Source organism: Bufo bufo, chromosome 4, assembly GCF_905171765.1.
Source record: "Bufo bufo chromosome 4, aBufBuf1.1, whole genome shotgun sequence".
NCBI lineage: Eukaryota > Metazoa > Chordata > Amphibia > Anura > Bufonidae > Bufo > Bufo bufo.
This window is the reverse complement of record NC_053392.1, coordinates 280,658,585-280,680,925: the sequence shown is the minus strand read 5'-3', so window position 1 is coordinate 280,680,925 and position 22,341 is coordinate 280,658,585. Positions and strand designations below refer to the sequence as shown.

Here is a 22,341-nt window from a genome sequence, read left to right as displayed (position 1 = left end):
CAGCCAACCAATCAGGACTCGCCCGGCGTGCTGACGTCAATGCACTCAGTCCAAACCCCTCCTCTTCCGGTGAAGATCCCGCCCCCCGGCTAGCTCTTAGCTCTGACAGGAATGTACTAACAGGTGTGTGGTGGGCGTGGCCGGGATCACCTGTGTGACGTGTCAGTGCCCATCACCAGCACCTTCCATGCTGCTTACTCATTCACGTGAAGTGGTGCCCTCAGAGGTCTGCATCCAAAGGTGGACCTGTCACCTGCTTTATGCTGCAGGGTTGCCCACAGTCTAGAAATGTCTGGACAGTCCGTAAATAGGCGACTTTTTTCCTGTGTCCGTGAAAAAAAATGGATGTTACCATGATTATTTTTTGAGGCTGCTGGTAATTCTCCTCATTTTACAGCTCGCAGTAAATGCTGGTAATGAGTTTATCAGTATATTGAGCTGTAGACATGGATTACTTATAATTCAATATGGTTTTCCAATTTGTCTGTAAAAAAAAATGGCAGCTGTCCATGATTTTGGGATAAGTTGTCCAGAAAAACAAAAATGTGGGGTTGGCAACCCTGTCTAGCAGATGAGTCCACCCTGGCCAACTTTCCAGAAACATCTGGGAAGCTCCTGGAAAAGAGGGAGACCTTCCAGACTCCATGAAGAGCTGGCCCATCTCCAAAACCGTCCTCCATGAGCTCCAGCTGGATGCGGCCCCAGTGCCCATATGTGCTCAGAGAGGGCATGATGCATCACATAGGGGGATCGGTCTCAGAAAAAGGGCATACACAATCGGGCTTCTCCTGGTATCCAGCTGCTGTAAGACAATGTCGTCGCCCTCAGCCGCAGCAGAAGAAGAAAGGCGGGGACAGGTTCCCTTTAAAGGGTTAAATAACTTGGGCAAATTATGGCAGGCATACAGATAGGAAAGTCCCACATCAAGTCCAGGCTGGTACAAAGGGGTTCTGGGCATGAAAACAGATCTCAAACTAGGCAGGTTTGCCATACTTTACTGGTTTACGTAAGTACAATGTTAGAAGCTCTAGCAGGATTAACGTCAGCATCGCCAAGGAGTTAGTCTTCTGCACCAGTGACCCTCTAACCTCGCCACGTGAATTCTCAATCTCTACCACAATAACCGCCATGTTTTCAATAAATCACTCCCTTCCAATTGATGCCGCACATTTTGTTACAGAAAATGTCAGCGAAAAAATGTTCCGTCCATCCGAATGCGGTTGTTTTGCAGGAAGCACATGGATTTCTGCAGATGAATGGACCTGATTTTCAGTCGCTGAAATTTTTGTCACGTGTGAAGTCACCCTAAAGCAACAAAACCCGCCACATCTAAAACTGGTAGTTTAGAGAGCGTAGAATACCCGGTGTGCTAGAACTGGGATAGATCCGGAGTGGAGGCCTAGTACAGTATACAGCAAGGACCTGGAAGACGCAACATGGAGTCTGATGGGGTAAGCTTAGACAGGCGGTCTATCACAGGGACTGAGGCTGGATGATGATCCCCGTGATGCAGGATTGATACTTTTCCCTGCCACTACCAACTACTGGTTGGCACATCCTGCTTTCACACAGTTAGGCCTCATGCACACGACCGTTGTTTTGGTCCGCATCTGGATGTAGACCCATTTACTTCAACAGGGCCGCAAAAAATGCGGACAGCTCTCAGTGTGCTGTCCGCATCCGTGGTCCGCGGACAAGAATAGGCAGTTATATCAATGGCTGTCTGTGCGGTTCAGCAAATTGCGGAACGCACACGGACGCCATCTGTGTTTTGCGGACCGCAAAACACACAACGCTCATGTGCATGAGGCCTTAGTGCTTGATCATTGATTGTGAGCCAAAACCAGGAGTGAAGCCTGCACAGACAAAGGTATAAAGGGAAAGATTTGCGCTCCTCCTGTGTTTTTGACCTGTCCCTGGTTTGGGCTCAAACTAACTGATGGAAATCACTGATCAAACACAGACTGCGTGAAAGCAGCCTTAGGCCCCATTCACACGACCGTATTTTTGGCAAAAAATGCAGATCGGATGCAGACCCATTCATTTTAATGGGGCTACAAAAAAATGCGGACAGTACATAGTGTGCTGTCCTCATCCGTATCTCGATTCTGCGGTCCCACAAAAAAGATAGAACATTTCCTGTTGTCCGTTTTGCAGACAAGAAGGCATTGTTACAATAGAGCCGCAAAAAAAACGGATGCAGTTTACACAAATCTAAGTGCACGTTAGTAAATGAGAGCCACTGTGCGCCATGTGTCTCCTAAAGGCACCATGTTCTCTAGAATCTCTAGAATAGGAGATGTACCGGGAGACGTTACTTTTTTCAATGTTTTATATGGAATTATGCGTAATTATGGACAGGTAACAGTTCCGAGCCTTCTGCCTGACTTATCCACCCCATGTACACTTGGCCTTCCACATCAATCACAGTTAGGCCTCATACACACACAGATGATCTATGCTCCATGCATCCCCAGATCTGTACAGTACTGTGTGCCACCATACAGGCTTGTAAATATGGAGCTCAGTATCAGTGTCATTCTTTCAATGCAATTAAAAATGAGAGGTGTATTCCCAGCTTTGACATTTATGACATGTCTGGTAGACACAGTTCCCACCCAGTCCATGGCTGTCCTATCCAGGCAGGGAATGTATGAAGAGGTGGCCGCACATGTGCGCAACTTTCTTCATCTGCTTCTATGGGAGTCATGGAAATAGGTGAGAACCTTTTTTCGGCTAATTCCCATAGAGGTGAAACAGAGACAGCCACAGCAACCTTTCCATTCATCCTCCACCCTATCTAAAGGCATCAATCTACAACTCTAATACAGTTCCTGTATTTCCCGCACTATAAGATGCACTTGGAGGAAAAATGGCAGTACGTCTCATAATGCAAATACTAATGAGCGCTTCCATTATGAAACCTCTCGTTAGCACATTAGGACCAGGGAGCGGTGAATATAGCGGGTTGTGGCTTTGCTCCTTGGTCTTCTCCAGGTGTAGCGGACTATGACCTGGCGCTGTGCGACGTCAGTTCAGCGCTGCAGGAAGAGTGCACCGTCCAGAGCAGGAGAGGTAAGTTCTTTTATTCTTTTTATGTCTGATGAAAAATATTTTTTCTTATTTTGCTCCTCTAAATCCTAGGTGCGTCTTATGGTCCAATACATCTTATGGTGTGAAAAATACGGTATATTAGTGGATACGATTACAGCCAATGTGTACAACAGGGGCTAAAAAGAAGCAAGTCCCAGTTTACATAGTGGCTCAACCAATCAGCAGCTCTGAAAAAGACCCAGTACTCTTCAGAAACAGGGGGCACAGCCTGCATTATCCGATTGGCTGACAGGGATCATGTGACACAGAATATGACTGCACAGGACCAGGAAGCACTATGTTCTCAGTCCCCCGTTTCGTTTGTGTCGAGGCAGTTTAGTGGATGCAATTACAATGAGTATAACTATTAGTCCATGCCAGAGGCACTCTAACTGTAAGAGGTCTGCTATAGTGAAGCTCCAAATACAAGTGCTGTATACATATTTATTGTAACCAGTGCATTATGTTTCATCTTCTTCTTGGTGCTGCAAGTACTAATCTATTTACATCTACCATTAAAAGGGGTTGCCCCATGGAAAATATTCCAACCAGCACCTGGATCTGAATATGTTTGTAAATGCATGCATTTCAAAATTTTGCATAGCCGCTGAGTTAGGGTACTTTCACATTAGCGGCAGGGGAGTCCGGCAGGTGAACAGCCTGTCGGATCCGTCCTGCTGCTAGTGCACGTGTGCCCCCAGACTGGCGGATCCGTCCTGCCACTAGTGCACGTGTGTCCGTGTCCCTGTCCCCCCCCCCCCCCAGACTGCCGCTTCCTCCCCATTGACTATAATGGGGGTGAGGTTCCGGCGGCAGCCAGACTAAAAGTATGACATGCAGTACTTTTAGTCCGGCTGCCTCTCGCCGTGCGCTGCCGACGGAACTCCGCGCCCGCCCCCATTACAGTCAATGGGGACGGAGCAGCAGTCCAGGGGCACACGTGAACTAGCGGCAGGACAGATCCGACAGGCTGTTCACCCGCTGGACTTCCCTGACACCAGTGTTAAATTAGCCTTACTCAAAACATAGACGCACATTCTCAGTTCCATCCTTCAACTGCTTTCTGAGCTGTGATGGGAAGAGAGCTACAGCAGAAAGGACACTCCCCCTGAGCCGTCAGCTTGATATAAATATAGCGAGCAATGAATGGGGAGATCTTTGGATCCATGTGAGGTATAGGGCTGGTTCTAGGAAGAGACTGTTGTTATGTACTATATGTTGTCCGATTTTCCTTTTTTACATTAATCATGGCATAATCCCTTTAAACACTTTTCCTAGTAGCACTAAAAGTCTATACATCTCCCTTTTCTCTCCCAGTCTCCATAGCGAGTAGGTTCGGGCCCCCTAGGGCCACCTTTCTCTTTTGTAATGGGGTTGGTATCGTCTGGGAATCCTACAAAATAATAAGAGACATAATTTAATGAGCATTCTTTGTTTATGACGAGGAAAAAGATGCAGTCTGCATAAATGCTAAATCAGAAGTCTAGGATTACTGTTATCAAGGCATACTTTAACCACTTCCTGCCTGCTATGTAATAGTATAGAAGCTATGCCAAACCATTACCATCAGGTCTTAAGCTTTCCACACACAACATGATTTTCCTTTTAGTACAGGAGCATTTGCAGTTGAAGCACACATTGATAAAGGAGCAAGAAGAAAATGGTTTTTATCTTAAAGTGTAACTGCCATTCTAATTTTATTTCTGTAATGTATAGGGGCAGTGATACTGATCATTTTTGTAATTTACTAAAATCATACATTTCTATTAGAAAAATAGCTCTACAGTGGCCCATTCTGAGCCTTAGCAACACTCCCCTGTCTTCTGTTTACATGCACTGACTAAGCAGGTAATTATCGGGAACAGACCGTTCCTTCCCAATAACTGCGTGCTCATTGCTTATACAGATCCATTGATCCCTGTGTACACCTCAACATCTGCTGCCCAGAACGATGACTGAGGTGCTCGTTCATTGGGTGATCTAAGGCAGCTTCACATGGGCAGGTTATTGGGAAGGAGCATTCGTACTAACATTACTTCCCGACAATTGCGCAGTGTAAATCGGCTCTGCATTGCTTCACATGTCCTTTAGGCCTCATGCACACGACAGTATTTTTTCACGGTCCGCAAAACGGGGTTCCGTTGTTCAGTTTCACTTTTTTTTTTTCCCGTGTGTCTTCCGTGATTTTTGGAGAATCATCAGACATGAAAAGTGAAAAAAAAAAATCTAAGTCAAGTTTGCCTTGAAAATGATAGGGAAAAAAAACGGACACGGATCACGGTCGCAGATGACAATCTTATGTGCCTGCGTGTTTTTTCACGGACCCATTGACTTGAATGGGTCCGCGAACCGTTGTCCGTGAAAAAAAATAGGACAGGTCATATTTTTTTCACGGACGCGGATGACAAACGGTGCATTTTCCGAGTTTTCAATGGACCCATTGAAAGTCAATGGGTCCGCAGAAAATCACGGAAAACGTGACAACGGACACAGAACCCAACAATGGTCGTGTGCATGAGGCCTTACGCTGAAGACTGTAGACAGATAGATCATAGGGGGGAAATTATCACTCCCCTACACTACGTCATGGATTTGGCGTTAAGTCACAAAGCCTGGTTTTGCATCTTTTACGATACCACATCAATTAGATATAGCCCCCAACTAGCATTTTTACACCACCCCCAGCAGATTCTGAGCAGGTGGGGTATGGACAGCGCCATTGGCCCGGGCACAGTTATAATTTATGCCAGAAACTGGTGTAAATGATGACTGAAATCTACGCCAGCTACGAGCTGGCACAGGGGAGCACACGCAGTCAGGGCCATAGTGTTTACCACCAAACCAAAAATACCTGAAGCATGAACAGTAAGGCCCCTTTGCACCCGCGCGGAAAACTCGCCCGTGTGAATGCGCGAGTTGAACGCATTGCACCCGCACTGAATCCGGACCCATTCATTTCTATGGGGCTGTGCACACGAGCGGTGGTGATTTTCACACATCACTTGTGCGTTGCGTGAAAAATCGCAGCAAGCTCCTCTTTGTGCGTTTTTCACGCAACGCAGGCCCCATAGAAGTGAATGGGGCTGCGTGAAAATCGCAAGCAAGTGCGGATGCGGTGCAATTTTCACGCACGGTTGCTAGGAGGCGATCGGGATGGAGACCCGATCATTATTATTTTCCCTTATAACATGGTTATAAGGGAAAATAATAGCATTCTGAATACAGAATGCATAGTACAAAAATAAAATAATTAAAACTCACCTTAATCCACTTGCTCGCCCAGCCCGGCATCTCTTCTGTCTTCTTCTTTCCTGTACACAGCAAAGAAGAGAAGCCGGGCTGCGCGAGCAAGTGGATTAAGGCGATATCTCATATATATTTTTATTATTATTATTATTTTTTTAACCCCTCCAGCGCTATTGTACTATGCATTCTGTATTCAGAATGCTATTATTTCCCCTTATAACCATGTTATAAGGGAAAATAATACAATCTACAGAACACCGATCCCAAGCCCGAAGTTTGGGTACCAAACATGTCGATTTTCTCACGCCCGTGCAAAACGCATTACAATGTTTTTGCACTCGCGTGGAAAAATCACGCATGTTCCCGCAACGCACCCGCACCTTTTCCCGCAACGCCCGTGTGAAAGAGGCCTAAGGAGCGGAACACAAAGAGAGAATATATACCGTATATATATATATATATATATATAAAGAAAAGATAAAACTTCTCTTTCCTTTATTTTAAAGGTAATGCAGGTTTGAGCTTCTGCAGCATTGCCTCAAGTCTTTGGCTGGAATCACATATGCAGCATTCAATGCAGTTTTTTGGCCAAAGCAATACGTGGATCTAGCAGAAAGGAGAAGTAAAAGTCCATCCTTTATATTTTTCATTCCCTTCATTGATCTTCTGGCTTTGGCTCAAAAAACAGCATTAAAAACAGCACGGGTAATTCCGGCAAGTAAAAGGAGCTTTGTGCTGTAAACTCGGTGATCTCCAAGTACCGATATATACACACCGTAACATGGAAAAAGGGGAATTATCCTATGGCAAAATCATGTTTTACTGCAAGTTTTCACAGCTGTGCAATTCGGTTTTTATACGTGAATGTGTATGGCAGCCATAGCAACTGAACGGCACCCACGATCCCATCGGAGGCCATTTCTTCAACAGGAGCTTCCCACCTTCTGTATCCTACATCATAAATAATGGAACATTTCTGCCATTTACATGCAGTTAAAAAAAACAATCCAGATTTATGATGACATTTACTTACATTTTATGGCGCCACCTGGTGTTCAGAGTGTTTAGCAATGTGCACGTCCATCTACTGTGCTTAGTGCAACCAGGATGGAGAATGACTGAGCATGCCTGACCGGCTGCATACAGCACATTGCTATACACTCTGAACATTAGCTGGCAAATGTCGTAGCGCTTCCCTTTAACCGCATGTAAATAGCAAATACAGTTCTTTTTTTATGAAGTACACAATATGACCTTCTGGTAGGACAACACCTTTAACTGTTTGCATTTTGTAGTCTTATTTTCCCTAGCACCATCACTTTTCAGCTGGTGCTGTGTACACTGGGAGCAGGTTATTATCACGCTCACAACACTTGGCCCAGTTACTAACTAGGTGCCTGCCATCTCTGCAGCAGCTCGGCTAAGATGGCTGCCCCCTTATACATATAAATAAAAGGAGTGATCTGCAGGGGTAAATTCTCACAAGTCAGAATCCGCTCTATTCATCTGAATGAGGTTGCTACTGCCACACGTGCACGCATTCTGATGAATGGAACAGAGCAGGGCTTTGATGACATTTTCCCTTTTGGGGTCTGACAATTTTTTGTTAAAGGGCTTCTGTCAGCAGAAACATGGGCATCGCCAGCTGCGGAGGCCTGTTCCACATAAATCACAGTACACCCGGAAGAAGAGTGATGCATGCATCACTGAAGAGGAGTAAGGAAGTCTGCAGCTGGCGAGCATCCTTTCTTCACTGCGCCTGCGCCACATACTGAAGATTTCACTTGAACTCAGGGGCAGGCAGGAGGACGTGAACGCAGCCTGGGCCTGTCAATCAAGTCTAGCAGGGAGTAGCCAGAAGTGGGAAAATGAAGCCTCTAGGAGAAGGAGCAACGCCCCCCTCCTGCTTCTAGAGGCTCATTTGCATCTCAATAACGGGGGCACATAGTGAGATGGCACTAAGGCTAATGTCAGCCAGGTTAATGCCCATGTTTCTACTGACAGAAGCCCTTTAAATCATCATATTGAATTTTTTCTTCTAGAGTGTTGTATCAGCGCAGCCTGTGTACTCCCCTGAGTCCCCTCAGTCCAGCGACTGAAGAGACCCTGCACCAGCGCTGCAGATAATCACAGGAGCCCAGCACTGACTGTAGCTCCCACTGTAACGGCCCAATTGGAGGCTGTTTAATTCTCTAGATTCCATGCTCATAACGACCACAGCATCTAGGTGGTTACACAGAGGCTTCCTATCACAATCGGTCCCCTATGAAGACAAAGGCCCCTAGACCTGCCATCACTGTACATCGATTAGACTGTGCCACACAGTGTAAGGCCTTATGCCCACAACCGTGCTGTGTTTTGTGGTCCGCAAATTGCGGATCCGGAAAACATGGATGCCGCCAGTGTGCGTTCTGGGCGGCATCCATGTGCGTTCGGGACGGGCGCCCATAATAGAAATGCCTGTTCTTGTCCACAAAAAACGGACAAGAATAGGACATGTACTATTTTTTTATATTTTTTTGTGGGGCCACGGAACGGAGCAATGGATGCGGACAGCACACGGAGTGCGGTCCGCATCTTTTGCAGCACCATTGAAGTGAATGGGTCCGCATCCGAGCCACAAAAAAATGCGGCTTGAATGCGGACCAAAACAACGTTCGTGTGCATGAGGCCTAATAGACCGCCTCTCACTGTTGTAGAAATAGGCTGTAATGAATTGGTATCCAAGAAATATAAAAGCTATGTCTCCTAGGGAGAGTAAAAAAACAAAAAAAATAAATAGAAGTAATTTTACTTTGGAAAAGTGGTAACAGATACGCATATATATGGTATTGCCCGAGATCACCACAATTAATATAATAAAGATAACATGGTAAACACCGGGAAAAAAAATAATATAACTAAAAATACGTTTTTTTTTTACCTATCCCTCCCCCATAAAAAATAAATGTTTATCCAGAAGTCCCATGTACCCCAAAATGGTACCAATGAAAAATACATCTCACACCACAAAAAAACAAGTCCATATATGTCTACATCTGTGGAAAAATTAATGGGGGTCTTTTATCAAAGACCTGCATTTTACACCTGTCTTTGATATCCCCTGGACCGCCAGCGGCTGCGCTTAAGTTATGATAAAGTGCAGGCCTACTCCTAAATTAGATGCAACCTCCATCATGAAATCTACTCCTGCCCCCGGCTTTGGTAGATTTCAATTGTCATTTATACCAGAAAACTGGTGTCAATTGACAATGTGCCAGGGCTGATGGCCCAACCCTTGCCACTCTCCAGGGTCAGAGGTGGGTTAGAAATGGCGCGTGCACCTACAATTAGGTGCTCAGGCATTTAAAAAAGTTGTAAAATTTGACTTTTTACACCGGTTTCTGGCACAGGTGGTCATAATAGAGGACCCCCAATAAGCTCTGAAACCGCGCTGCCTAAATGCTATGCTAAGTGTCATAACCAGACGGCGAGGAGGGAAGCATCTAGCGGTGGACTCAACACGATATTAATCCACGGCAGGTAAAATTAATGGCTCTGTGGTGTGAAATAAAGCACTCCGTGCCTCCTGCCAAGCAGCCGCTGAAGGATGTTCTCTCCTTCAAGTAGATGCTGAATAATTAAGAAAGGGCAAGCTGCAGAAACTACAGCTCTGCTTCTCCAAGAAATAGATCAAGACACTTTTAGACAGACCTGTGTACACCAGGCAGCTACACACAATATCACATCATATCCACCACCTCCTAACCTTGGCTCTATGGTAACTACATTACAGCGTCACCCAATACTGTGAGCAGGATGGTAGGCACAGGCCCCAATAGAACATTTCTGCAGTACACGATTTCTGAACATTCAATTTTTCTGTCTTCATCCTTTTGCCACTAGGAGCAAGGCGAGGATTTGTCCAACCAGCTTTCATTAGCCCCCTTAAAGGGGTCGTGCAATGATTGAGGTAAAAACTGAAAAATCTGACAGTACATGACAATCTCTTTCTAACTAAACTAGAACCAGCCCTGTACCTCACATGGATCCAGAAATCTCAAATTGCTCTGCTAGATTATCTTCAGCGTGGCAGCTAAGGGGGGGCGCGCCCTTTCTGCGGCAGCTCAGGGGGCGCGCCCTTTCTGCGGCAGCTCAGTCCTTGGGCGGTTGGTTTGTCTCTGAATGGACGTTCTGGAACAACCATTCAGAGATTGCAGCTGCACGCTAATCATGCAGCTGCCGAGCGGGGGGCCAGCTGTCAGTGACAGCAGGGCACCCCAGAGAGAAGGTAGGGACCGTTCCTGTGTGTCCCTGCCTTCTAGATCGCTGTATACACAGCGCTTAATGGGTCATGTGATCGCCGGGGCCAGGTGAGTGCAGGAGCTGTCGGATCTTTCACAGACCTCGATCAGCCCTGTACCGAGGCTGTACAGCCTCTCTGGGGGGTACATTTCCACTGTAACTGAGGCTACTATGTCCGCCCCAGTTACAAGAGAAATCAATTAAAAAAATTAAGTTAAATGTCCCCCAGAGGACTTGTATGACCTTATGGGGGACAGTGTAAAAAAAATAAAAATAAAAAAGACATATTGGGTATCACCGCATCTGCAACGACCGGCTCTATAATAATATCATACGGGTAAACACCATAAAAAAATTAAATGAATAAATATTACGCCAAAACAGATTTTTTAGTTAGCTCCCCTCCCATAACAATGTTAAATCAATCAAAAAGTCGTATGTACCCCAAAATACCACATGCGAGATGACGCGCCAAGGAGGAATAACCCGGCCGCCCGCAGGACGCATCCCTGCGATAGGCGGTCGGGAGCTGGTTAATATTGATGGCCTATCCTCAAGATAGGTCATCAATGTCTGATCTGTGGGGTCCAAATCCTGGCACTCCACTGATCAGCCGTTTAAAAAGTATGTGTTTCTTTGGTGAGCTCTGCAGCATCCTCACAGCATACCAAGCACAGCGCCGTTTATGGTCTAGTGGCTGTGCTTGGAATTGCAGCCCTAGCTCATTCACTTGAATGGGACTGAACTGCGCCATATGCCCGATGAACGTGACATTACTGGCCTAGGAAAATAACGCAATGCTCAACAGTGCCACAGCCTCTTCAAATAGCTGCTTAGCGGGGAAGCCAGGATTTGGATGCCCACCAATGAGATATTGATGACCTAACCTGAGGACCACCAAGTGGCATAGGCGAGGTCACTGCCTTTATACAACAGCTTAGTCCAAGCGCTACATGGGTCTGTGCGCTATTGACCATAGCATCTACGTGGTTTAGGCCTCATGCACACGGCCGTTGCTCCCCACATCACGGATGTGGACCCATTCACTTGAATGGGTCCGCAATCCGGAGCTGCGGTGCAGAACGGAGGCACGGAACCACACAGAAGCACTACGAATTGTTTCCTTGAGGTTTCTGTCTGTGCATCCGAACCGCAAAAAAAAAAAATATATAATATTATAGAACATGTTCTATTTTTTTGCGGTGCAGACGGATCACGGACCCATTCAAGCTGAATGGATATCGATCCATCCTGGCCGCTGCACGGACATTGCCCGTGCATTGGGGACCGCAAATTGCGGTCCCCAATGCACAGAACGGCCGCACAACAGTATAATAAGTTGTACTGCATAAGTAGTACAAGGGATTACAGAAGTGATTTAAAAATAAAAAATCCCAAATAAAAAAAATCTCAACATACTTGGTATCGCCGTGTCCGTAACGACCCACACTACACAATTATGCAATTATGTCATTTATTCTGTGCATTGAACAAAAAAAAGGGAAAAAACAATACTAGAATTGCAGTTTTTTTTGCTTATAAACCACAAAAACAAAATTTAAATAAAAGCAATCAAATAGTTTTATGAACCCAATAATAAGAAGTGTCTTCTCCCAAAAACGAAGCCCTCACAAAGCTCAGTAGAAAGAAGAAAAACAAACAAGTTATGGGTCTTGGGAGGGGCAAACCCCCCAAAAAATAAATAAATAAAAAATTACAAAATTTTGTACAAGGAGCGGGTATGGAAAATTTTCTGACTTTTTGGTGCCAGTTTTCTGGTATACAGGGGTTGATAAATGCCCCCTTTGTGGCTCACCTAGACTGCAAAATTCATCATTGTGTTCAGTGAACATTGATACACTCACTTTCTAGTGGCTCTCTCTCTTTTGTAGTCTCTTCAGTTTCATCAAAACGTCCTTGAGGGGTCTTTGGTTTCTTCAGAGGTGGCTTTGTAGAGCTGTCACTTTGTGTCGGGTTATTGCTAGCTGCTCTTACCACACCCAATTGTCCAGCATATGCTGCAATCCAAATACAAGAGGTTAATACTCATTTCATATTTTAATGGTAACATTTTGGAAAACATATTGAAGAGTATTCCCATCTGGGACATTTATGGCATATCCACAGGATTTGATATGAATGTCCGATAGGTGCAGGTCCCTCCGGTGTCATGCTTGGCCGGGAATGGAGAGGTGGGTGCACATGCCATCCGGCGACGGGGAAGGGTGGGGGGTTTGGGGTTGCCAACAGCAGGCCACGATGGGGACGAGCTTCTCTAGCATCGCATGTGACGCTAGGGAGGCTCGTCCCCATCGCGGCCTGGTAATGTCGTACATATACAGCATTATGCACCCGTAATTGTATGGAGTGAGTTGCATATGCGGCAGATGCCAGCCTCAATGGCGGGAAACGGTGATCACGCCAAACATTTAACCCTTCAGATGCCACGATCAACAGGGATAGCAGCATCTGTGAGGTAATGCACTGGGATGCGGCTCCCTCTGCCTTCAGATCAAAGCCCCCACAGTGAAATTGTGGGGCTCCGATCGGTTAACATGACAGCCTGGGGCCTGCTAAGGCTTTCCAGGGCAGTTATAGTAAACTCCCTGCTAAGATGTGCATGAGGAATAGCTCAGCAGGGAACGCATCCAAATCCTATTCACCTCAATATATCTCTATTAGGGTGAATAGGACAAAGGGATCAAAACATCCCATGTAATAGCCCCCTAAGGGGGCTAAAAGCTACAAAAAAATAAAGAAAAAAAAACCACAACTATTAAAAGCTGCAATCACCTTCTTTCCCATTTTTACATGCAAGAATACATAAAAAATAAACATATTAGGTATCACAATGTCCAAAAATGCCTGAACTATTAAAATATTTTTAAAAATTTCCGGTGTGGTGAATGCTGTAATGGAAAAAATATATAAAATTAAACCGTAATTAGACTTACCGGTAAATCTGTTTCCTTGAATCCACCATGACGGCTACACATGAGATTGACCCCTTGACCTCTGTAGGGGCAGGAACACACAGTTTAAAAGCCCCCACCCACTCTCACCCATCAGTGTTTACAAATTACTGAAGTGGGTGCATGAAATTTTTTTAATTTTTTTTTGTATTACTTCATACTCCATATTAGAACAATTAAGGGAGGGAATATACGAGCATTCATGGTGGATTCAAGGAAACAGAATTACCGGCAAGTCCAATTACGGTTTTCCATTTCATCCACCATGACAGCTACACATGAGAACTAACAGATTAAACAGTAGGGGGGGCTACTGTTTGCACCAGATGCACCAGCTTTTTCCGCCCAAGAAGAGGCCCTTGCTCTGGTGGAATGGGCTCTAACATTAGAAGGACTTGTAAGACCCATTAGGGAGTAACAGAAGGATATCGTGGTTTTTATCCAGCGACCTATAGAAGCTCTGGAAAACTTCTTCCCTTTTATTGTGACCTGCAAACTGAATCAGAAGATTGTCTTCCTTCCTAAACACCTTAGTGGCTGACAGGTACTGGATAATTGTCTCCCTTACATCTAAGAGATGGAACTGTTCTTCTGTCGGGTTTTGTGGGTCTGCACAAAAAGAAGGTAAGACGATTTCCTGGTCTCTATGGGAATTGGAAACCACTTTTGAAAGAAAACCCGGATCTAATCTCAGTACTATTCTGTCAGGAAATATTGAAAGGTAGGGTTCTCGACAGAAGAGGGCCTGAATTTCCCCCAGGCATCTAGCTGATGTTATAGCTATTTGGAACACTGTTTTAAATGAGGTGTTTCATTGAAATGTCCAATATAGGGGTAAATGGAGACTTCATTAATCCTCTTACAACCAAGTTTAAATCCCATTGAGGAACTTTAGGAGTTAAGGATGGTCTCAGCCTGGATTCGGCTCTTATGAATCTTCTTATCCATCTATGATGGACTAGATTCATATCATAGAATGCCCCCAGGGCGGAGATCTGAATTTTTAGTGTACTTGGTCTAAGGCCAATATCTTACCCTTTCTGAAGCAAATCTAAGATTTTCTGGATATATGGGGATGACATATCCGGGAAAAATTCCCCAACCAACTACAGTACCTTTTTCAAATCTTAAGGTAGATAGCTGAGGTAACCTTTTTCCTGCTAGCTTTCAATGTATCAATAACTTTGTCCAAGAGCCCCTTGCTCCTCAAGACCTCGCACTCAGGATGAAGGCTGACAGCTTGAAAAGACTGGGATTCTGATGAAAAATTGGGCCTTGTGACAATGTCCCTTTGCAGTGGTATTTTCAAAAGGTTCCTCCAGAGCCATTTCCTCTAGGATGAGGGAACCAGCTTCTCTTGGGCCAGTAGGGAGCTATTAATATCACCGTTACTGGGACTGTTAGTATTTTCTGCAGGACTTGAGGGATTAGAGTCCACAGAGGAAAAGCGTATGCTATGTCCCATGTCCATTTTACTGAAAAGGAGTCTACTGCCCCCGGCTTTTCCCTAGGATTTAAAGAACAGAAGCACCTTACTTTTGCATTTGTCTTTGAGGCGAACAGGTCTATTTGCGGCAAGCCCCATTTTTCAGAAATCTTCTGAAAGATTCCTTGGTTTAATGACCATTCCCCCGGGTCTAATGTTCTTCTGCTCCGGTAAGCTGCCTCTATGTTCTCTGATCCCTTGAGTTGGATTGCTGTAATGGAAAGGACATTACATTCTGCCCAAAAATATATTTTTTCCGCTAGTAGTTTCAAGCTTGGAGATCTTGTGGTACTTTTATCACTACGCCCGATTTTTGGGATAAAATGTGGGACGTGATTTGAAATCTTCTTGGATTAATTGAGGAAAATTCTCTCTTGTAACCATTTTTTACAATGTCTAAAGCCCAGGGATTTTGAGTTACTGCTTCCCACTGAGCCATAAATTTCCTCAACCTTCCTCTTACCCCGGCGTCATTGTTTTTAATTTTGTTTGTTTTGGGGATTAAGGAGAAATCTTTTACCTTTACCCCCTTTCTGATAGCTCCGACGACCCGTTTTGTACTTTCCCTTGTAGGATTTAGACTGAACTAAATGGAACGAAAAGGTTTCCTCTTATTCTCCTCTGGGAACCCTTTCTTTTTGTCAGCCGCCTTCTCTAAGATTGCATCTAGTACGGGGCCAAACAAGTATTCTCCTGAAAAAGCAATTGAGCACAATTTTGTCTTGGAGGTCCTGTCACCTCCCCAGGATTTCATTCATAGTGACCGTATGGCTGAATTTGACAGAGCTGCATCTTTAGCAGCGAATCTGACTGATTCTGCAGAAGCATCAGCCAGGAATGCTGTGGTAGACCTAAGAAGGGGGATGGAGTTTAAGATTTCCTCTCTAGGAGTTTTATTTTTTATATCTTTTTCTAATTTGTTAAGCCAAAAATACATGGCTCTAGCCACAGAAGTTGCCGCTAGGTTTGTCGTCACCCCAATCATGGAGGCCTCCCAGCATTTCCTCAAAAGGGCAGCTGCCTTTCGTTCCATGGGACCCGTAACTGTGACGAATCCTCGAATGGCACGGAAGTTTTTAACAACTTTTGCCACTTGAATGTCAATCTTTGACTCTTGTTAAAGATTTTAAATTTCAAACGGGTCAAATAACAGCCTATTTAAACTCCTTGGAGACTCCCAACCTTCTTTCTGGATCTGTCCATTTATCAAGGATCATATCCTTAATGTTTTCGTTAATAGGGAATACTTTAGATCTTTTTGCACGTAGTCCCCCAAAACATTTCATCTTGTACTGACCGGGGTTTTTGGATATCTTCCATACCCATGATAGCCCTTACTGCCCTTCGTAATTCCTACATTTCCTCAGAGGAAAAGTAGTATTTCTTTTAGTCTTCAACAATTTCCCCCTCTGACAATACTATGTCTAGAGGTGGAAGCCTCCTCATCCATGTCCTCTGCGTCAGAGGAGGATAGAACTGATAACCTGAATTTTTTGGCCGGAGGCGTAGGAGGAACTGGCGTAAGGGAGGCCATGGAGGATTTAATTAAATTTTGAACCATAGATTTAACCTCCATAAGGATAGATGGTTGCTCTTCCTTTAAAAAGCTCACTAATGCAAGATTTGCAAAGTTTCTTTTTATAATTTTCAGGGACTTTTTTTTTTTTTATACAAGTTGTGTATTTGGATTTAACTTTACATTCTTTCACAACCAGGTATCAGAATTTTACACCAGAAAAGCATGAAGACAAATGCAGATTTTTTTTCCCCCAGGGGAACTCACAGCAGGAGCAGCCTTTCCATGTGGCTTCAGGAGCTAACATGCTGTAGCTGCTTTCAGGAGCATGAATCAGTGGAGACTGAATCGCCTGCTCTGCCACTCCAAGAGCGGCGTCTGACGTCAAAAGCACGTGCCCGCACTCCCTGGTTCCGCCCCCTCAGGCAATGCCGGGAACTGAACGCTGACTGCGGAACACGCCTCCTGATCGGCGTGCAGCAAAGTAAGGAAGGAACACAACAGCTGTTCCTTAATAAAAATAAAAAACTCCACCTCCTCTTAGGGAGGCCTCTGTGTGATGCCCGCACGGACAGGAAACACTGATGGGCGAGAGTGGGTGGGGGCTTTTAAACTCTGTGTTCCTGCCCCTACAGAGGTTAAGGGCTCAATCTCATGTGTAGCCGTCATAGTAAAATGAAATGGAAACACACGATTCACAATTTTTTTGTCACCTTGTCACCCCCAAATTTTTTTATAATGGTGATCAAAAAGTCATAGATACCACAAACATGGTACCAATAAAAACCAAGCCCTCATACAGTTCTGTAGACTGAGGTTTTTTGTTTTTTTAAAGTAATAAAACAAAAGCCGGAATTAGACTTGCCAGTAATTCCGTTTCCACGAGATCACGACAGCTACAAGGAGATTGACCCCTGACCTCTGTAGGGGCAGGAACAGAGAGAGGGTTTAAATCCCCCCCTCCCACCACCAGTGTGTCCAAAATTACAGAGACAAACAAAAAAGTGGTGAGAACAAAGCATAACAAATCAAGAGGGTATTACTTCATAACCTCCTAGAAACTTAATAAGGGGTAGGGAAAATACGTGCCGTTGTGGTGATCTCGTGGAAACTGAAATACCAGTAAGTCTAATTCCGGCTTTCCACCTCATCACCACGACGGCTACAAGGAGATATAAAAAAATTATAGCCTGGGGGGGGGGGGGGGGGGGGGGAGGGGGAGACGACCGCCTGAAGGACCTTAAGTCCAAAAGACAGGTCTGAACTGGATAGGTCTAACCTATAGTGCTTAGTGAAGGTGTGAATGTTAGACCAGGTAGCAGCTTTACAGATATCATCCAGGGATGCTCCTGCTCGCTCGGCTTGGGAGGAGGACATAGCTCGAATAGAGTGGGCTCTCAAATTTGTGGGGCAAGGAAGACCCTGAGACTCATAGGAAATGGAATCCCTGATCCACCGAGCTAAGGAGGACCTGAAGGCTTTTAGGCCCTTATTCTTACCTGAAAAAAAAAGGATAAATAGGTTATTAGATTTACGGAAATCTTTAGATACCTCAAGATATCGCAGGACTGAACGTCTCACATCCAGAGAATGGAAGATAGACTCCCTATCATTAGAGGGATTACTGCAAAAGGAAGGTAAGACTATCTCCTGGTTCCGGTGGAAGTCTGATACTACCTTAGGTAGAAAACCTGGATCTAATCTTAGGACAATTCGATCATCGGTGATGCGGAGATAGGATTCCTGAATGGATAGAGCCTGAATCTCGCCTAACCTTCTTGCGGACGTGATGGCCACTAAAAAGGCTGTTTTTAGAAAGAGGTGTTTGATAGAACAACTGGCCAAGGGCTCAAACGGGGCGAGGGTCAGGCCTGTGAGCACCGTATTGAGGTCCCAATTGGGGATCCTAGTTTTGAGGGAGGGAAGCGGCTCTCATAAATCTTTTGATCCAGCGATGATTGGCTAGGTCTTGATCAAAAAAACAGGCTAGGGCCGAGACCTGTACCTTCAGGGTGGAAGGCCTGAGACCCAATTCAAGTCCCTGCTGGAGGAAATCTAAGATCTTCTGGAAGTGGCTCTAGATTTGGGGCAGGACTGCCGCTCCAGGAACAAAAGCGCTTCCAGATTTTCAGATATATAGAGAAGGTCACTTTCTTCCTACTTGCTTTAAGGGTAGAAATCACCTGATCAGAAAGTCCTTGTGATCTCAAACCTCTGGACTTCAGGATCCAGGCCGATAACTTGAGAAAACTCGAGTTTGGGTGAAGTATCGGCCCTTGATGAAGAAGGTCGTCCTGGAGGGAAGAGGCCACGGATCTTCTATCGATAGGTTCTTTAAGGAAGGGAACCAGCTCCTTTTCGGCCAATAGGGAGCTATTAGGATCAGAGTCGAGTTTTCTAGGTTGAGCTTTTGAATTACCCTGGGAAGCAGTGGCAAGGGTGGGAATGCGTAGCAGAGATCCCAGTCCCAAGGAATCGTCAGCGCATCTAGAGCCCAAGGGTTGTCTCGAGGGTTCAATGAACAAAATGTTGGCACCTTTGCGTTCTTCTTGGAGGCAAACAGGTCCACCTGCGGAGTGCCCCACTTTTCCACCAGAGTCTGGAATACGTCCTGATTCAAAGACCATTCGGTATGGTCTATCAACTGACGACTGAGATAGTCTGCCTCCACGTTTAGTATCCCTTTCAAATGAATTGCGGAGATGGACCTCACGCGGGACTCTGCCCAGTCGAAGATTTTTCTTGCGATGGACATCAGCTTCTCCGATCTTGTGCCTCCCTGATGAGAAAGGTACGCCACTGTCGTCGTATTGTCGGAAAGTATTTTTTTGTGATGACCCACAAGGAGGGCTTCTGCCGCCTTCAGAGCTTTCCGGACCGCTTCCAGCTCCCTGAAGTTGGAAGATTGGGAGCGGGTTACCGAAACCCAGGAGCCCTGAAAGAAGTGATCTCCCACTTTCGCACCCCATCCTTTTTCGCTCGCATCAGTGAGAACTTGGATGTAGGGGGTCTTCTCCCAGGCGACTCCCAAGGACAGGTTGGCTGAATGTTTCCACCAGTTCAGGGAGACCTTCACCGCAGGGGGAATCAGAACCTTGTGGTTCAGTGAGGACTGTCGTCTGTCCCAAGATCTGAGGATCCATAGCTGAAGAGATCGAAAGTGGGACTGGCTCCAGGGAACGGACGGGATGCAGGCTGAAAGAAGGCCCAGGAGGCTCATGGCTTCTCTAATGGGACAAGACCTCCTGTTCTGAAACAGACAAATCTTCAGTTGGAGGCTTTTGATCTTGTCTGGTGGAAGGAAGGTATGTCTTGAGCCCGGGAATCCAGGATGACCTCTAAAAACTGGATAGTGCTGGAAGGTACCAGATGTGACTTTTTCTGGTTCACCAACCATCCTAAATCCTGGATGCGAGATAGGAAGGTTAGTAGGTCTGATCTCAGATTGTTCTCCGAGTTCCCAACCAAGAGGAAGTCGTCCAGGTATGGAACAATCACTAGTCCCTTGTGTCTCAGGAAGGCTACCATCTCGACTACCAGCTTCGTAAAGATTCTGGGTGCAGATGATATCCCAAAGGGGAGGGCCGTAAACTGGAAGTGGCTGGTTACCCCCTTGTGATCCTGGATAGCAAATCTTAGGAGCCTCTGGGATTCCGGATGAATTGGGACGTGGTAGTAGGCATCCTGAAGATCTACTGAGCACATCAGGGCGTTCTTCCCTATTAAGGGGATCAGGGATTTTAGGGATTCCATCCTGAACTTTCGATAAGTTATGAATTTGTTCAAGGCTTTCAGGTTTATAATTGTACGGAAAGACCCCTCTTTCTTCTCCACCAGAAAAAGGCTTGAATAGAAGCCCTGCCCCAGTTGAGAAGGGGGGACCCGTACTATCACGTCCATAGCTAGAAGGCTCTGAATTCCCTGTAGAATTTTTAAACGAGTGCTGGAGGAGCCTGGATTCGTAATGATGAAGCGGTTTGGGGGAGATGAGGAAAGTTCGATCCGGTAACCGAATTTTAAGATGTCCCGGACCCAAGGATTCGGGGAAATGGACTCCCACGGAGTCAGAAATTTCCTCAATCTCCCCCCCCACGCTGGCGTCATTGCTTGTCGGAGGACTTACTTTGGGAGGAAGAGGGGTTACCTCTACCCCTTGTTGTGCCTTTTCATAGGTAAATGCATCCATATCTAATTCATTATTGTCAAAATGGATGTTCATTGCCTTTAAGAGCCATGCTCGACTATAGTTACAATTTTGTATGTCTTAAGTAGGCCAAATTAAGGTCACACAAAGGTTTCTACTTCAGTGTTATTTTTCTCATGAATGTACCAGTCTGAGAAGAGGCCTCTCCTTGTCTACTTTTAAATTTATGACGGGAGGTAAAGATAAGCTCTGTGCAGCTGGTGATAATTACCTATACAATTAGGCATTTATTAATGAAGCAAAATATATAATATGTATGTATTCATTTAATGAGCCTTAGTTAGTCCTTAGCATAAGACAATCAGTAGGACATATATATATTTGTTTATATTATATTGTTATATGTTACGAAGACAACATGTATCCAGTATATTGTATATATTTCTCATTAGAAGATTGTCTGTGAAGATGTGTGTTTTGTAACAATTAATCACATCTTTGGTATGACAGAGGAGGTACTGATATCTTTGTGAGAAAACAAGGGAATTTACGATCCACAAATAAACAGTGTGAGAAACACTAAGTGAGACGCCTAGAGGTCTGTCTCTAATTGCTACAAGTGTCAGAATTAATCCCTATGGCTTTGAATTAAAGCTTCTAAGGTCAAAATGTATATTCGGACTTATATACGTTAACCCTTTATACTATGATGCAAATAGCTTATACAGCAGTGCCACCTATGTGTCAGTAGGTGACATTACAACAGTAGCAAAAATGCATTCTGGGTAGGGTTATGATGTCACATTTTATCAATGGTCACGCCCATCCGACAATGATTGGAAAGTTCCCAAACTAGGAAGGTGTGTCTAACTGATAAGTTTGGGATCATAAGCCATAGAGAGAAAGTAAGAGAAAGGTAAGAGAAAGTGAGAAGGAAGGAGAAAGAAGGAAGGAGAGGAGAAGTTGAGGTCTATCAAGATGAAAGCCATGGTGAGATGTGCTATGATGGACCACCCAGCTTTCCTAGGAGCAGAAGTGAGATTCCTACTAGGACTTGGTAAGAGACACAGAAAATGATATTTCATTTTATTAAGACTAATTTGATAGTGTGGGTGAAATTATACCATCTAGATTGGCGAATAAATAAATGATTAAATTAATTGATCATCTCCATATTGAGATGTAGTCTTAGGATATTGTGAGGCTTCATTCTACCTGCAGAAGAATCTAGACTCATAATCTAGCAAAACATTAAATAATTGCTTATATATATATATATTGATAGAACATTCTTCGCCAAGCTAAGTGATGGATTCCCACAAGGAAGATTTGTTTCAAATCCTTCCCATTTAAGATCCTAGATCCCTGTTATTTGTCTTAATAGTCTTACCAAAAAGTTATATATGTGAAAATAGTCCAGGATTGGGCGAAAGGATACAGTTATCTCTTCTAAGTTATATCCTTGAATGGATTTGCCCATCTTGAAGTCATGTGATGTGTAGTTGGTTAGGGGGGTGGAATGTATTCAGCATTCTATATTGATGTATAGGATTAGACATTCCCATCCTGATATCATGAGGTTTTCTCTGAACAGAAGTAA

The 22,341-nt window shown here is 44.8% G+C and overlaps 1 protein-coding gene across 1 annotated transcript in view; it reads right to left on the bottom strand.

Annotated features, from left to right (window-relative positions):
- Nucleotides 1–4,010: 4,010 nt before the first annotated feature.
- SDHAF4 (succinate dehydrogenase complex assembly factor 4) overlaps nt 4,011–22,341 on the bottom strand; it is a 28,383-nt gene continuing 10,052 nt past the window's right edge. Inside the window, exons 2-3 of the mRNA XM_040426813.1 lie at nt 12,489–12,641; nt 4,011–4,486 (exon numbers count right to left, since the gene is read on the bottom strand). Coding sequence (XP_040282747.1) covers nt 4,377–4,486; nt 12,489–12,641 — 263 coding nt within the window. The 3' untranslated portion in view covers nt 4,011–4,376. The remainder of the gene's footprint in view (nt 4,487–12,488; nt 12,642–22,341) is intronic.